Raw genomic sequence first — 18,353 nt, 5'->3', positions numbered from 1 at the left:
TCAAGAGGGAGTTTCCAGACTTTCACATGCTGGAGGCCTAGCTATTGTCAAGCTAAGGTGGTTTTCCCTCCAGCAAAGCATTGACTTTAAGACACTAGGGAGTTCCTGGACTTTAGGCTATAATGGGATTGCCTTTTTCTGGTAAACTGGTGGAGACTCTTATCAGTTTAACCATTTGTTTTTTGTCCTTTCCATGTTTTTGGGTAGCCTGGGAGTGTCCAAGGAATATCATACATGTCCCACTGATGGGGGCGGGGGTGGGGGTGGGCTTGCTGTTAGCCTGCACCTTGCCCTCGGCTTGCCCCACATTCCCTCATCATCTCAAGCTTGTGACCTTATTTTTAAAAATCATTTGTATCAATTATCCCATACAATAATATAGTTCAAAAGAATGAACAGATTGTTGGATTTTTCTATCAGAGATTTGACCTGGAGATCACAGTTCTGCTCTAACACAAGAGAACAGGAAACACGTGGCATTTCCACTGGCCCTGCCTCTGAAACTCCCCAGCAGTCCTAGCCTTGGCTGCCTCCCCACCATGATAACTAGGTGTAGTGCTGGGCTACTCAACTCTCTCCTGTCCCCTCCCTTCCCTCCAACCATTATATTAACACAAAGGCCTAGGCACAGGTTCCTACAGGTTCTCCTTTAGCCCTCCCAACCCAAACAAAGCTCACTTGGGGGGGAACCATTGCCAGGCACAACGTAAGACATTAACAAGGAACCATGAGAGGAAACAGCTCGTTGCAGGGATTCCCTGCTTTTCAAAAGTTCAGGTTTGCCACTTTGCTTTTCAGAAAAACCTCTGTTAATATCTGTTTTCACTAGCCCAAAGGAATACAGAGGATTTTTGCTTTATGGGGAAAAAAAGCAAAAACAAAAACAAAACAGCATTTAGTGTTTGTTTTGCAGCAAGCCCTTCCTGAAGGGCACTCCCCAGCTCCCTCCTGGGGAACTCAGCAATTCAGCATGAAGCCACGAGAGCTTTGAACTGTGTGAGTGTCTGGGCTTTATCTCCATGTATTTTGCGCATCTATTAGCAAGATGTGTCCTCAGGTATCAAAGAAGCCTAAGTGAGGTTATTTTTTGGGTCTTGGAATGCTTGAAAAATTTTCCAAACCTGCTTCTTTGCTTTGTGCCACTTTGGCTTATGAAAGGTTTCATAGGAATACTGTACTGTCGAATAGTGGAGGAAACCTGTATCCGAAATTCTCAATAATGTTACGAGATGGCCAAGGGAGGAGAGGCCTTCCTATTTCAAGATATAGAAACAGACTCTAAGCAGTAATGTGGTGTTCTGAAAGCCAATTAGCTGAAAGCAGCAAGCGCAAAGGCTCTGAGTGGGTAAATGGGGTCCCAGGAGAAGCGGTAACCGGATAGGGTAAAGCGGGGTGCCTGTCTTTTATTCTGAATGTGATAGGAAGCTGTTAGAAGACTTGGAACAGGTCTGACATGACAGGACTTAACATTTCTGAAAAATTACTCCTGGCTGCTGAACTGGGAACAGACTAAAGGGAGAATGGTGAGAATCTGGGACACAAGCAAGAAGCTATTCAAATTGCAAAAATCCAGGCCAGAGGGGATGGTGCCTTGGACTCTGGTATCCATAGCTGGCAAGAAGTGGCTGGATTCTAGATATATTAACATGAAGCACAGAGAAAATGCGGGGCTACCGATGACTCTTGAGGTTTGGGGAGGGGGTGTAAAATAGAGCTGGGAAGATTGACAACTACAAATATTTTAAGGCACAGAGCAGATTTCATACTGATACTGTGAATTCATTTCCCAAATCTTATAAGGATTCTAGAATAATGACCATCTGAGGCCTAAAGAAGGGACTCTAGGGACAACTAAAAGTAATATCCTTACCCAGCAGGTAGCAAGCTATGAGAACCCAGTACTACAAGGTGGTATAGGTGGAAAATATTTCAGCCCACTAGGTTAAGAGCAAAGAACAAAATGTTCTGTATTTTCTATGCTATAATTTAAATGGATCTAAGTGTGCAATTTTTTTTTCTAAAAAAGATCATAGACTGAGATCAGTTACAGTGACTCCCTTAAGCTTTTCTCTAAGAAGCAGGACTATTTTTGAAGTTGCATTAGCAGGGTTATTCTTCCAACTAGAAAGATTTGTTTAAAAGCTAACATTTAGGTCTCCTTATGAGACATGATCAGAATAGCAATGAAACATTTAAAAATGCACATAAACCACAATCAGCAAGAATTAGACAGTCCAAAACACTAAAGCAATACGCAGAAACTTTTCTGTTTTAGCGAGGAGAAAAAAAACAAACAAACCAAGATTGTTGTAATTAAAAAAAAAACAAAACTGGGTGCCTTGGTGGCTCAGTCGTTAAGCATCTGACTTGGGTTCAGGTCATGGTCTCATGGTTTGTGAGTTCAAGTCCTGCATGGAGTCAGCACGAGACCGGCTTCCGGTGAGCCCCATTTCTCTCTTTCTCTCTGTCTCTCTTTCTCCCTCTCTCTGCCCCTTGTGGTACCGCCCTCGCTCACTTGTGCCCCCTCTCTAAATAATAAATGTTTAAAAATTTTTTTAATTAAAAAATATTTTTAAAAAAATTTAAAAAGACAGTTGTAACAAGGTCTCCACGGTCCCTTATAAGGTTTTCCCTGCCTCGGTTTCTGAGTTGGCCACTAACTGAGGAACTCTGGAAAGAAAAGCAGAATAACAACAGCCAAGTGCAAGCATGCTTGAAGCTCAGAAACTATAAAAGACATGGAGAAAAGTTCACACTCTCTCCCTCATCTACCTTTATTTTAGGGTCAGAGAGCTATGAGGAGTTAAATGCTGGGAAACTCTTTAGTTTTCATAGTTCATTACTTCCAGAAAGCTAAAATGCCACATCACAGAACACCTTCTGAAACACTGGCACCCGCTAAATCAACAGAAACTTTCTTGAGTTGCAGATGCCTTGATTTCCAGCCATGGCCCATGAGGTTACACTGCTAATAAAGATTCAGGGAAAAGTGAGGCAGAAATAGGCACTTGGAGAACACCCCTGATGCCTGGATGGTAGACCTTCATATGCCAGAGTCTCACCATCCTGCATGAACATTCTCTAAAACCTAAGGGAAGATACACCTCAATGTCAGTGGAGGAGAAATCAGTACTAAAGTGCAGGTGAATGTGGTAAGACAAAGTGGCAGTAAACCATTAAAGCCTCTGGTCCTGTTAAACTGATACTAGTAAAATAATCATAGCCGATTAGATACAGACACAGATGCAGTTTTAACTAAGTTGCTACTGGCATCTAGTGGGTAGAGGCCAGGGATGCAACTAAATATCCTACAATGCAATGCAAACAATTATCTAGCCCACATGTTAATAGTACCCAAAGTTGAGAAGCATTGCTCTTGGCCAATAAAATGCAATGTTTGGAGGTATCTTTTTGTCTAAGGGGTGAAAAGCAAGGTAGAAATCATTTATATTTCAGGACACCTGGGTGGCTCAGTCAGTTAAGCAGCTGACTTTGCCTCAGTCATGATCTTGCAGTTCGTGGGTTCAAGCCCCGTGTTGGGCTCCGTGCTGACAGCTCAGAGCCTGGAGCCTGCTTCGGATTCTGTGTGTGTGTCTCTCTCTGTCCATCCCCTGCTCGCGCTCTGTCTCTCTCAAACATAAACATTCAAAAAAAATTTTTTTTAATCATTTATATTTCAACCTGTCAAAATTTGTTTAAATCTGTATAGATAAGAGTCATGTGCATTACTATTTTCTCCAACTTAACTTCTGCCACATACAGTTGTTAAAGAGTCTAATCAATAAGTCAAAGATGCATGTCCCTATAGAATCACATTACCCCCAGAGAGTCCCAGTCAGATAATACCCGTAAATAGTCACCCAGATTTCTTTTGCCAAAGTTGTACAATTACTCCTGGAAAAGCCCAGTACAAATTACAACTCATTCTTTATGATATAAAATGTTGGCTCATTTTCAAATTTTGGACATTTTACGACAGAGACAAAAGCATTGCTAAAATATAACCCAACAGGGCCATTTCAACAGAAGCTATAGGTAGAAAAAGGAGGCAGTAAAGGGTATTTAACCACCTGGCTGAGAAATCTACATGATGAAAATAAAGCTGCCTCAGTCAACAAACACTGAAATACAACACAAGCTTAGAGTAATTCCCAAGTGATTCTCAAAGGTGAACAGAATATACCTTTAGTAACCGATCAGAGAAAAAGGAAGGACATTCATCTTCATTCAGTATGTAGGGCTTTTCTAAAGGACACAAATTTCTTTTGCCCAACTTCCCAAGGAGTAAATTATTGTTGTAAGGTTTTAACTGTGCAAAACACACATATTTTATTTGCATTGTTTTCATGCTGTTCATTTGTTGTTTTATCTCATTTGTCCATACAATGTTATGCTGCTAAAAATAAATACTTCAAATTAAAAAAACAAAAACAAAAACACGTAGTTTCTTGTAAAAACAATTGTGATTGTGAGGCCACCTAGTGTTCCAAGAAATACATATATTTCAAATTCTTAGTTAAGTTAAATTAAAAGTCTAAATTACCTTCTTGTTAGAACTGTTTTCAATTATTAAAAAAGAAAGGGGGAGGGAGGTGGGGAGGGTTGTCCTGGGGTGGCTCAGTTAGTTAATTGTCAAACTTGATATCAGCTCAGGTCATGAGACTGAGCCCCGTGCCAGGCTCTGGAGCCTGCTTGGGATTTTCTCTCTTTCTCTCTCAAAATAAAAAAATAAGCATTTAAAAAACACCTGATTGTTTTCACTGATACATGGTATAATAGCAACAGCTATACTGTATCAGTATACAGATCAACTAGTATCAGTACTTTCCTTCATTATGTTGAAGAATAAAATATTTAATGTAAGAATTATTATAATTAATGCAAATATACACTAAACTTGACAGATACCTCAAATATATATTTGAAAACTTAATGTGAATCCATTTCATGCTCCAATAAAAATTTCTAATGTAAAATTCTTCCATCCAATCTCTCCAAGACCTAAGGAAGGTAAAGTGCCTGACATTCAGGACGTGAAAACAGCTAATGGTGTAAAATTCTAGTGAATCTTCTAATTCTCAGTGAGTATACAAGGTATCATTAATCCATATACACAATGATACAATAACTACTTTCCTTAAGTTTCTAGATCAGGGTTTATCAATCTCTGCACTACTAACATTTGGGCCAGATAATTATTCGTTGGAGGGGCCTCTTCTGTGCACTGTAGGATGCTCTGGAACATCCCTGGCTTCTACCTCTTGATGCCACCAGCATAGATGACAAGTCCCCAACCGACAACCAAAAATGTCTCCAGACACATCCAAATGTGCCCTGACTAAATGTGCCTTGGGGTGGAGGAAAGGGCAAAATGGCCGCATTTGAGAACCACTGATCTAGAGAGAACACATGGAGCTGGGAAACCAGGTTGAACTGGTCAAGAAAAGCTTCCTGAAATGTACAATTTTAAAAGTGGATTAAATGCGCATTAGAGAGAGAGAGAGACAGAAAAAAGGTGCATTAGAAAAAGGTCACAAGGGGCACCTGGGTGGCTCAGTCGGTTAAAGCGACCGACTTCAGCTCAGGTCACGATCTCATGTCTGTGAGTTTGAGCCCCGCGTCGGGCTCTGGGCTGATGGCTCAGAGCCTGGAGCCTGTTTCTGATTCTGTGTCTCCCTCTCTCTCTGCCCCTGCCCTGTTCATGCTCTGTCTCTCTCTGTCTCAAAAATAAATAAAACGTTAAAAAAAATTTTTTTTTATTAAAAAAATAAAAAATAAAAGAAAAAGGTCACAAAGTGGAAAACACTGCCAACTCCAGGTGGACACAACCAAGTGTGGTAGGATTCCTGAACAATGTGGTCCCACCACCCTTCCCCTCACAGGGGAGAGGGGGAAGCTTCTACTCTGATCCAACAAACTTGGTGACATTAAGAATAGAGAGCACAGGGGCGCCTGGGTGGCGCAGTCGGTTAAGCGTCCGACTTCAGCCAGGTCACGATCTCGCGGTCCGTGAGTTCGAGCCCCGCGTCAGGCTCTGGGCTGATGGCTCAGAGCCTGGAGCCTGTTTCCGATTCTGTGTCTCCCTCTCTCTCTGCCCCTCCCCCATTCATGCTCTGTCTCTCTCTGTCCCAAAAATAAATAAACGTTGAAAAAAAAAAAAAAAAAAGAATAGAGAGCACAGCATTGCTAAGCTTTCCCTTTCCTCTCAAAAAGTCAGGATTCCAGATTTTGGGGTATAATTATACACATAAATGTGCTGGAAAGCAATCCAATTTTAAAAAATAACTCTGTAAGCCCAACAAAATGTATAACTACATCTGGCTGCTAGGCCACCATTTTGTAACTGTCAGTTGGTAACAAGAGTTATGAGACATCACAGGATGGCCCCACGTATGAGGCTCTGTAAGCAAGAGCCCAACACGCAGAGTTAGTCTCCCCATTAACCACACATCTGGCCATCAGAGCTGCTTTTGGGCCCAAGTCCAAGAGGTCTTTGGATCATCATCCAAGCAGAATGTGGAAAGAAGGTGGAAGACTGGGGGCCTCTGGTTGGAGAGGAAGAGCATGCCAAGAGCTCTCTCTGAGAAAAGCCTCACAAAGACCTAAGCTTTCTACTTTTATGGAAAGCTAAAGGAAAAACTTGGGTAAAAAGGGCTTACATCTAAAAGGCTGCTTGGGGAAACTGGGTGGCTCAGTCCATTGAGCGGCCGACTTCAGCGCAGGTCATGATCTCACAGCTCAGGAGTTCAAGGCTCACATCAGGCTCTCTGCTTACTGACAGCTCAGAGCCTGGAGTCGGCTTCAGATTCTGTCTCTGTCTCTCTCCCCACCCCTCAAATATAAATAAACATAAAAAATTTTAAGTAAATTATAAATGAATGAGTGAGTAAATAAATAAATAAATAAATTTTTAGGAGGCTGCTTACAAGGACTAGTACTTGGAACCAAAATGAAAGATCATTTATCACGTTAGGTCACTGAAGATAAATTCCTTTTAGGCTCTGGCAAAACCTTTTACAGAAATACTCCCTCTTTCCTGGTACTCCTCAAACACCAGTAACACAAAGCTATACCTCTCCAGCCCAGGCTCTAGGGGAAGAACTTCTTATCAAGGGTGAAAAGAAAAACTTAGCTAACAAAGCAAGAAGGTTTGACTTGTCTCCAACCTTGAAAATGACTTTCTGAAGAGAAGCAGTCTGGGAGCCTTCCAAACTGATTTAATTTGTCCTTTCATCTCCTAACAGGAGGATACAAGTTTGCAATTCCTTTTGGCAAGCAAGTAACAAGCCCTTGGCTAGGAAGAAAAATACACTGTGGAGTCCCTGCCATCAGCCTTATAACTCTTCCCCCCCCCCCCAACCCCCCAGCCTTGTAAGTCTTGGTCAAGTTAGTCATTCTGGCCAAAGCTTCAGAAACTGCAAAATGGAGGGTGAGGTGGCCAGGGTGGCTGAGGAATCCTGACTGTGGCACCATCCGCCACCCACTCCTTCAAGCTCACGGAGGGACAGTGCCAGGAGATACCTTACAGGAGAGCATCAAGGGGAGCTAACTGCACAGTGCAGGGGTGCTGGGAACTTTCAACACTATGGATCAGACCTCAGTGGATACAGTCGTAACCACAGTAGCTCTGTGGTTCTGAGAGCCTTACATTACACACCCTTTTAATCCTCTCTGCAACCCCAGGGTATAAATAATTGCTACGGCCACCCCCACAGTACAGAAGAGGAAAAGAGAGGAAAGCGAGGCTCACTAACTTGCCCTGGTCTTTCTACCCTGCTCAGCCCCTACCAGGGTCCATGGAAGGAGAGGGTGCCTTTTCCCTCTGCTCCAGGGACCCTACTCCATGCTAGGCTAACCTGATATTCCTTCTTCCTGAGGGAAACACAAGGGACCACACACCCCTACTCAAAGCCCCACTGTCCAAATCCCAAACTGCCTGGTGCCAACCTTCTTGATGGATGAGGACAGACACTTATTCTTGGGCCACATCCTCAGGATTTTCGCTGGAGCCATGGCCACAGTAGTTGGCTGCCAGCTCCAGTCTCTGCCAGGGTCTGCTTACAACAATACTCCAGTAGCCTAGATAGGCGGTCTAGTTACAACCTCGCAGAGGATCCCACTCCCCTGCAAGGCTCCCAGAGTCAAGCCAGCTTGGGCATTCGAGGTTCCGTGTAACTTCTGAAAGGCCTGCACTTTGGATCTCATTACAGGCAAATCTTTTTAAGCACAAAAGGTCTACAGGTATTTTATCTACAGGACAAAATGAAAAGCTTATCAACATTTAGCAGCCCTTCTCTGTGGTGGGCAAATTCTTTTCACAGAAATAATTTTTCTAGCCCTGGAGCTAAATGTATAGCACGGTTCCATTTTTATATTTGATCAGTAGGACAAATTCTAATTTTAAGGTTCAAGGTTATAAGGCAGCTACCAAAGACACAGCCTGGATAAACACAGACACCACTTATTTATTCAACAGATACTAACTACAAAGCACCAATTCATTAAAACCCACCATGGGCCAGGAACTGCTCCAAATGCTTTCAAAGTAATGAATGACTCATTTAATTTCAACAACCTTATGAATTATGTGCCATCACTATCCGCAACATGCAGATGAGGAAACTAAGGCACAAAGAGGTAAATTAAGTTACCCGTGCTCCCCAGAGGGAGCAGCGCTATGTCTAGATCTGGGGATTCCGCCCACAGGGAGCATACAAACTTATCCAACTTGCTCTGCTCAACCCAGAAAAACTAAGAGCACCTTCTCTCAGTGCCTGACAAGTAGCAAGCTGCCTTTCTCTTCACAACCAGTCTTTGCAGAAAGAAGACCTGACCAAGAAAAATGCCACCAATGGAGGGAGTGGGCTCAGGTATATCAAACAGAAGAAGGAGAAGCAAACAAATCACACAAAATCCAGCAAGTCTCACTTTGAAAAGCACACACAGGTAAGAATTGTAATTTCTAGCCTAAAAACCAAATTGTGGAGGCCACTTTTAGGCAAGCAGGCTTGAGCAAAGGAATGCAGAAAGGGCCACAGTGACCACCAGGCTGAACACAGACAGGCCCATCAGGCGACCCACCCTGAAATATCCAGAGGCCTTAACGGACCAATGGGCTGCTTACAACCAGCCAGTTACCAAAAAAGGGAAAATTCCATATGTCACCAAACCTCTCATTTTCCCTCCTGAAAAGCTGCCTCTTTCCACTGCCTCCAAGCAGACAGCCTCTCCTCTCCCTCGCTGCATATTCAATAAACTTGTACCTCCTTTGTTCTGCCTCAGGTGAATTCTTTCACCTCCCTCGTCCCCACAGGCTTCCACCTGATTGTTGCCCCGCATTTAGGGCCCCCATCTGATCAGGAGATACCCCATTTAGGCACCACACAAATCAGGGCGGTTCCTCCATCTAATTTCCATCCCTTTGTCTCTTTAAGGACACCTCTTTTAAGCCAAGGTGGTGGGTCACCGCCAAAGACAGTGTACTTCACCCAGTTATGCTTAGTCAGCTTCTCTGGGGCCCTCACTGTTGACCCTAAGACAGTCATTTAATAAAGAATGAGGTCAAAGGTCCATGGCACAGGCTTGCTTTTGGTCAGGAACCCTCTTCCCCATAACATCGGTAGGCTCATGGCCCCACAGCCTTCAAGTATTTGCCCCAAAGTCACTTTTACAATAGTATGAGCTTAATTCCCATATTTAAAATTACAGTCCCCCCATGTGGCAGGAATCTCTGTCCCTCTTCCTTGCCCTGGTTTTCCCTTTGGCACATCTCACCACCTCACATTTTTGTACCTACTTTATTGTGTGTCTCTACCCATCAATACACAAACTCCAGAAACAGGGATTTGAGCTATTTTGCTTACTGCCATCATCTCTAGGTCCTGAAGAGTGCTTGCATACGGGAGGCACAGAGATATGTGTTGAATAAGTCAATAAATACCCAAAAACGACACACACTTGTCTCTGACCCTCAGATTTCTCCCAACTGTCAAACGTGGACTGCAACCTTCAAACTCCCCTTAAGGGAGAAATGGGGTGTTCCTCCCAAAGGGAGACAATTTGGCAACTAGATCCCAGATTTCCCACAGGGTAGAACAGGCAGAGATGGAATCTGGAAATGATGAACTCTGTCTAGTCCTGGCTTCCAGGAAGGTATAAAGGAATAATAAAATAATAAATGATAAAAAAATAATAAAATTAATAATAAAATAAACAATAATAAAAGTAAACAAAAGTCAAGGATGGTCTTCTCAGCAGTGGGAAGCACAGCAATGAGAGACTGCTCTTAAGTAAGACAAAGATTAGTTTACGAAATTCCTTTCAGCAAAGTTATAAGTGCCTGAGAGCGTGAAAAATGCCATGTGCTGGGTGAACGAGACTTGGTTCCAATTGAACCTCTGCCATTAACCTGTGGCCAAATCGCATCACTTTCTAGCCTCAACTATTATTGCCTCAGCTGCAGGATGGGATGGATCGAGTGGACTGGATTTTGGAGAAATTCTGACTGTAGAACTCATGGCCTGTTCCACTCTTTCTCCCCCCAAGGAAGGGATTTTACATTCCAAACACTGTATCAGGGAAGAAACTGCCCAGAGCCCTTGAAGGCTTGCAAATTTATCCCCAGAGAGACCCAACAGTTGCTGGCAACCAAGAAAGCTGATCTGAAACTTGGGGAATGAGGGACCCTTTCCTTGGACTCCAGGGTCCCTGGTTGCAATGTAAGAAGTTCACTTACCTTTCCTCTCAAGAGTGTCCCTGACCCAGTAAAAGACGACAGGTGGGGATACCCTGCCCAGAGCCTCCGCCTGCAATCCAGCCTACTCAAGCTGAATCTTGTTCTTCAGATTCCCACTGAGCCAGCAGCCAAGTCAGAAACCTATTGCAGCCTGAGTACAAGTTGCTGGGGAATTGCAAGATCCCCATGAGCCAGGAAGGCTGTTTCCCCTGCCAAGGCTCCCTCTCTCTGAGGAACTGTGAGTACTACAAGCTCCATGAAGGTCAAGGTGGCAAGCTATGGCAGTCTCTGAACCATTTTATTAGCACATGAAAGACAGATCTTCTGTAAGGACAAGGAGACCCTGGTCTTAATGCTCCTGTAAGAACTGTGTTAGGAACTAACTGACTGCTCTACCACAGGGCAATGTAAAAAGTTAGCTATGTCAGCTCTGAGCAGGCTGGGTAGAGGGGACCCCTCCAGTACCTGGAAGTCTTTTCCAGAGAATGCTTTCAATCCTTATAGCCAAATCGTTGCCATACTTCAATGATGAGAACTGGATCTCTATGTAAGGTTTTAAATAAGTGGTTCTCACTTTCAAGATGCATTAGAATCATAGAAATGAGGTTTTAAAAGATTTAGAGAATATTTGAATCCAGTGGCTTATTGCTAGCCAATTCAAATGAAATCAGTCTGGTGTGGGCACCAGGCATTGATGTTTCAAAGGTACCCTATGAGACTCATTGGCAAAACTATCTTGGAAAAGACTGGCAATTTCTACTAAATACAATTATACATATTTGTCCTACTACTCTACAATCCTCTTAAATATGTAACCAACAGAAATATGCATATGTTCCATCAAAAGACATGCAAAAGAATGCTCGTAACAGTAAAACTCCTAATCACCAAAACTAGAAACCTAAGTGTCCTATTTACTGGATGAGTAAATAGTAGCATATTCATATAGTAGAATACAACACAGCGATGAAAGTAAATGAACTACAACTACATGCAATATGAAATAATCTCAGAAACACAATGTTCATTGAAAGAAGCCAGACCCAGAAGTCTTTATGCCATACAATGCCATTTATATAAAGTTCAAAAACGGGCAACATTAATCTACATTGTTAGAAGTCAGGTGAATGACTACCTTTGAGGCACCTGGGTGGCTCAGTTGGTTGAGTGTCCAACTTCGGCTCGAGATCTGAAGGTTCATGAGTTCGAGCCCCACATTGGGCTCTATGCTGACAGCTCGGAGCCTGAAGCCTGCTTCAGATTCTGTGTATCCCTCTCTCCCTGCCCCTCCTCTCCTCTCAAAAACAAATATTTCTTAAAAATGATGACTTTTGTTGGGGATGGTGACTGGAGGTTTAGGAAGGGAGGGCTTCTTGGGTGTCAATGCCATTTCTTGATCTGGGTGCTATTAAGTTCAGCTGCAAAAAATTCATTGAGTTGTATACTTATGATAGGCACACTCACTGTATGTATTAATGTTTAAAGTTTTTGGGTTTTTTTGAGGGGGAGGGGGGGCAGAGAGAGAATCCCAAGCAGGCTCTGTGGTCTCAGCACAGACCCCAACAGGGGCTTAAACTCACAAACCACAAGATCATGATCTGAGCCAAAATCAAGAGTTGGAAGTCTCAGTGACTGAGCCATCAGGGCACCCCTGTATGTATTCATGTTTAAATAAAAAGAAATAGTAAACAAAATCTTCCTCAGTGACTTCAATGTGAGTTAATATTGGAAACCATTGAAATAGATCTCAAGCACCTATCACTGTCAAAAAGATCATGAATCAATCATCCATGTATACATTAACTAATTTCTAATCATTAACACAGCTAACATGTGTTGAACACTTATTACGTGTCAGGAATAACTCTAAATGTTCTTCAGCTAAGAACTCATTTAATTTCTCCTAACAACTCAATGGTCTACATATTATCTTTACTTTACATCAGAGGAAGTGCTGGTATAGATAGGTTAACTAATTTGCTTAAAGCCACATAACTAACTACTAAGGAAAGGTTTCTAGGTGTTTTGGACATAGACATAAACAAGACAATGCATGTATTTGCCTTTGTGGAGTTAACAAACATATTTAACTTGCTCTCCACTCAACAAAAACATACCCATTGAGCACCTATTTTCAGTGGCCTGCCAAGAAGCAAGCCTAAATTATCTCTTCAACCAGTCTTTTTAAAAAGACTTTATCAGAAAAAGCCACTGGTAAAGGGAGTAGGTTTGACTGAAGGCAAACCAAAAGCAAAGTCAAGCAGAAACAATGTAATTCAGCATACCACGTGTTCAAAAGCACTCAGATGTATTGTGACTTCCAGTCTCAAAGTCTGGAGTTTCTCTTTCCCAATGTGGAAGATTCATTACCATTTACTGTACATCTCACCTTCTTTGTCCACCATCTCTACCTTCCAGGAAAAATCATTTTGCCCCAGGATGGTTTTCACTACCAGTGACTCCCTAATACACTCAAAAACCTTTTTACCCACAGAGTTGGCAGGTTTACAAGACAATTACTGTTGCCAACTATGGTAGTTATTAAATAACTGCGAAGTCAAAGGCCCCAAGATCAACAGTCGGAGAGTCACACAAAATGTATCCTTTCCTCTTCTACTCTCATAGTTTCCCACTAGTCACCTCCCAGACAAAAAGCAGCAGGGTGTACTTCTTGGGATTAAGTCTGGCAATCATATCCACCAGTTAAGCATTTACATTTCCTATATAGGTAGAACAAGCAGAGGCCAAATGCTACACAGAATAGTGTCAGGACCCAGGAGCCAAACTTGAAAGTAACTCTAGGGCCTGGATGCAGACAAGGGTATTAGAGGAGCATGAAATTGAAGGGAAAGGAAAAGCTTATTGGGTTCCACTTAGCAAATGATGACTCAGGTGTAGTGGGAAAGCTATGGTTGGAAGAGGTCCCTCCGTCACTAATCAGTCTTGTACCCTTGTCAAGTTTTGTCACTCATTAATCTTATTAATTTGTCTCCTCAGCTCCGAATTACAGCGTAAGTGAGGAAACTGCATTTCTGAGTTCTGATACGGTGCTGCAGACAGTCCCAACCACTCTCTTCTGGCAGAGAGCCGTCAGCAGCTGCATTTTGAGGAGCACAGTCGGGCGGGTTAAGAAAACTGGTCCAAAATCCAATCGCCAGCCGGCCCAGCCATCAGGGAGCCCTTCTATTAACGCGCACGGTGCCCAAGTCCCCATTTTTTCGACTGCAGAGGATCGATCTTCAAGTGTGATGGGTTCAATACTACGTCCTCCCCCACGCCCCCGGCCAGCCTTACTCTTGCGCTACAAGTGTCCCTCCAGCAAAAAAAAATGGGAATATGGGGACCTGCATACTCTGCTCAGAACCCTCGCCTGCAGCCCAACATGCCCTAACAACAATGACAGGTGCTTACGCGGAGACCACCTTCCCGTTCAGGATTTCCGCCGGTGCCATGGCCTTTATTAGTCCGCTGCCCACGATGGACACCACCGAAACTGAGGATCCAGTAGCTCCACTGGCGCGCTGGCCAGCACAACCCACGTGCTTAGCGACCACCCCCGGAGATCATGCTACTGCGCCTGCGCCACCCGCCCCTCCCCCCCCTTCGGCCCCGTCGATGCGCATGCGCAGTCCGGAAGGACCGAGGCACTTCTGTAGTGAAGAGCCGGAATTTGGACTTCCGAAAGCCCCGGAAAGATGGATGAACTCGATGATGAGCGACTAGAGGAAATGATTGGCTGGTGGAAGGCGTAGTTTCAGATTGCGCCTTCGGGTGGGGCGGGGAACTGCCCGAACAGGGGTCTGGCCTCCAGGCCAGCTCTCCGTGGGCGGAGCAGTGGGCGGAGTCGGAGGGGCGATCTCGCGGGAGAACGGTTTCGCGCGCGCGGGAGTGAGGCGGGTCTCTGGGGCAGGATTGCTCCCTGGGGAAGGTGTACCCCGGGGACTGAAGGCGCGTGGCTTCCCCGGGAGAGTTCCGCCGGTCTCCGCGCGGGGTACCTGGTGGGGCGCAGGGCTGGCCTGGGGCGGCTTCTTCTCGCCCACCGGCGCTGTCAGACTGGTGTGGGGCTTCCATCCCTATTCTGAGTCCGAGGGTCCGAATAGCGCCCGTAACCGTTTTGAAATCTCGGGTGAATAGCGCCCGTAACCGTTTTGAAATCTCGGGTGACTCCTACTCAGCCAAGGTCGAAGCGCTCTGGGTGAGACCCCCTCTGAGCTGAAGCGCCGCCAGTCCCCAAGCGGCCGGGGTAACCTCGGGGTCGGTCAGTGCAAGCAAGGAGGGTCGTCGGCTCAGCAAGCCTAAATTTTGTCAGCTCCCCCGCGAAGATCTAGGGTTGGTGGGGATGGACGCTGCTTGAACTAGGCGCCAAGTGACCCACGGAGGGGACACTCCCTCCCCGCAGGCTCCACTCCGGAAGCGGGATGGGGCGTTTGTCCGCTCAGCTCTAGAAACTAGCTGCGTTCTTACTGTGCGGTCATCCCGGTGTAGCTGTAAAGTTAAGTTGTTCAGATCACTTCCTTTATTTTTTACCCCCAGTTTTAATGAGAGATAATTAACATACAATCCATGTAAGCTTAAAATGTAGAATAATGATTTGATCCCCTTGTATGTTATGAAATAATTACCACAAGAAGGTTAGTTAACATCTCCATTCTCACATAATGACAGTAGTTTGTGTGTGACAATGACATTTAAGGTTTACTCCCTTAACTTTCAAGTGTATAATACAGTATTGATGGTTGTTGGTTGTAGTCACCATGCTGAACATTGGATCCCCAGAACTTAACTCTTCTTAATCGCTGTAAATTTATACCCTTAGATCGCCCCATTTCCCCTACCCCCTGGCAATCACCGTTCTATTCCTATGAAGTAGGCTTTTTTAGATCCACATATAAATGATATCAGTATTTTTCTGTCCCTTACTTCATTTAGCCTATGCCCTCAAGGTCCACGTTATCCTAAAAGGCAGGATTTCCTTTTTTAATAGTCTTGTGGGTAGGTGGGTTGGATTGTGTATAACATTCTCTTTATCCATTCTTCCATGGGAATAAGTTGTTTCCATATATTGACTATTGTAAATAATGCTTCAATGAACAGGAGGGTGCAGATACCTCTTTGAGATAGTGATTTTGTTCAGGTCATTTTGGATTGACCAAATATCTGGGTTTCTTATAAAACATCTTTTACATTGGCATGCTTCAACTAATGGCAGAGCTCATCTTCTGACCTTTTTTCTTTCTTTTTTTTTTTAATTTTGGGCTTTTGGTAGGTGACTTTGGCCTTATTCCTAAATTCCGAGGATATTTTACAGTAGCCTTATATAGAGAGTCAGAGAATCTCTTTTTTGTTTTATTAACAGTTTTACTGAGATATAATTTATATGCCATAAAATTCACCTGATTTAAGTGTACAACTGAATGATTTTTGGTTGATTTACAGACTTGTACAACCACCACCAGTAGAATTAAATTTTTTTTGGTGAATTTTTTTCTAGTAATTGCATTTACTTTACCATTCTTAAAGTTTGCACAAGTAGACAAAATAGAAGTACAACTTAATACATAATATGGGGGTGCCTGGGTGTCTCAGTCAGTTGGGTGTCCAACTTTTGACCTCAGCTCAGGTCATGATCTCAGGGTTGTGAGTTCAGGCTCCGTGTTGGGCTCCATGCTGACCATGGAGCCTACTTAAAAAAATAATAATAGGGGCGCCTGGGTGGCTGAGTCAGTTGAGCTTCCGACTTCGGCTCAGGTCATGATCTCACGGTTTGTGAGTTCGGGCCCTGCATCGGCTCTGTGCTGACAGCTTGGAGCCTGGAGCCTGCTTCAGATTCTGTGTCTCCTTCTCTCTCTGCCCCTCCCCCGCTCGTGCTCAGTCTCTCTCTCTGTCAAAAATAAATAAACATTAAAAAAAATTTTTGGGGGGGCACCTGGGTGGCGCAGTCGGTTGAGCGTCCGACTTCAGCCAGGTCACGATCTCACGGTCCGTGAGTTCCAGCCCCGCGTCGGGCTCTGGACTGATGGCTCAGAGCCTGGAGCCTGTTTCCGATTCTGTGTCTCCCTCTCTCTCTGCCCCTCCCCCGTTCATGCTCTGTCTCTGTCCCCAAAATAAAATAAACGTTGAAAAAAAAAATTTTTTTTTTAAAAAAATTTTTTTTAAATAATATATAATATAGTGATGTAATGTAATAACTTAATATGAGGACCTCTGAACACATACCCTTACATTGGGTTTGACCTAAACAAGTAAAATTAAGAGGAAAATTGAAGCAAATGTTCCTGGTAAATTGCAGGTAGTGAAACTTTTGTGGCTTATAATACCAAGTACATATTGACTATTTCAGCTGTCTTGTTTGCTGAGGAAGATGGCAAAACCCCAATTTACAGCTGGAGAAATAGACTTTGAAGGATAACTTGCCCAATGCTGTATAGCTGTGCCTGGGACAGGCCCCAAACCTTGATGCTTCGTCTCTAAATATATTGTCTTTTCCACCTCAACAACCTGGTTTTCAATAAAAATATCTTTATGTGACCTATATCATTCATTCATTCATTGAACAAATGGTTATTGAGTGGCTACTGTGCCAACAACAAAAAATACTGGGGTGCCTGGGTGGCATCCAACTCTTGATTTCGGCTGAGGTCTTGATCTCATAGTTTGTGGGATTGAGCCTCATGTTGGGCTCCGTGCTGTCAGCGTAGAGCCTGCTTGAGATTCTCTCTCACTCCTTCTCAAAAATAAATACGAACTTAAAAAAAAAATTACTGCTCAGGGTGCTAGAGATACCATAGTGAAACAATGAATTTCCTGTCCCCAGCTAATATTCTGGTAACAAAACAATGACCGATTAAAGAAATATATGCTCTAATTTTAGATATTGACATATCATTTTTTAAAAATAGACAAGCTGAGAGGCGCCTGGGTGGCTCAGTCATTTGAGCATCTGACTTCGACTCAGTCATGATCTCACAGCGTGTGAGTTCAAGCCCTGCGTCGGGCCCTGTGCAGACAGCTCAGAGCCTAGAGCCTGCTTTGGATTCTGTGTCTCCCTCTCTCTCTCTGCCCCTCCCCTGCTCGCACTTTCTCTCTCTCAAAATAAACATTAAACCAAAAAAAATAATAATAGACAAGCTGAGAGGATGGGCAATGGTGGTTAAGAGGCAGGAGAGTACTGTTTTAGAAATGTGGTAAGAAAGGCTTCTCTGGGGAATCTGACTTGGGCAGAAACCTGTTTGAAAAGAAGAAATTGGGGTATAAGAGAGTGGATTTGGTTCGAGCAACTGGAAATATGGAGTTGTCATATATTGAATTGAAATAAGATAGCTCTGGGGCAGGAGCAGGTTTTGAATTTTAATTCAGTTTTAGATGTTTTCAAAGACTTCTTAGACATCCAAATGAAACATATTTAAGTCCATGAGATTAGATAAGAGCCCATGAAGGGAATGGGTGTAGGTAGAGAAAGGACCAAGAACTGACCCCCAGGACATTTCAGTGTTTAGAATTCAAGAAGATGAGGAAGAACCTGGAGAGCAGATTGAAAAGCAAGGTTCAGGGGCGCCTGGGTGGCACAGTCGGTTAAGCGTCCGACTTCAACCAGGTCACGATCTCGCGGTCCGTGAGT

At 43.8% G+C, this 18,353-nt stretch overlaps 1 protein-coding gene across 1 annotated transcript in view; it reads right to left on the bottom strand.

The window, feature by feature from the left end:
• Positions 1–14,329, bottom strand: part of MTHFD1 (methylenetetrahydrofolate dehydrogenase, cyclohydrolase and formyltetrahydrofolate synthetase 1) — a 62,760-nt gene extending 48,431 nt beyond the window's left edge. Inside the window, exon 1 of the mRNA XM_043556336.1 lies at positions 14,147–14,329. Coding sequence (XP_043412271.1) covers positions 14,147–14,187 — 41 coding nt within the window. The 5' untranslated portion in view covers positions 14,188–14,329. The remainder of the gene's footprint in view (positions 1–14,146) is intronic.
• Between the last annotated feature and the right edge of the window lie 4,024 nt (positions 14,330–18,353).

Source organism: Prionailurus bengalensis, chromosome B3, assembly GCF_016509475.1.
Source record: "Prionailurus bengalensis isolate Pbe53 chromosome B3, Fcat_Pben_1.1_paternal_pri, whole genome shotgun sequence".
Taxonomy (NCBI): domain Eukaryota; kingdom Metazoa; phylum Chordata; class Mammalia; order Carnivora; family Felidae; genus Prionailurus; species Prionailurus bengalensis.
The sequence above is the reverse complement of the archived record's forward strand: the minus strand, read 5'-3'. Positions and strand labels throughout refer to the sequence as shown.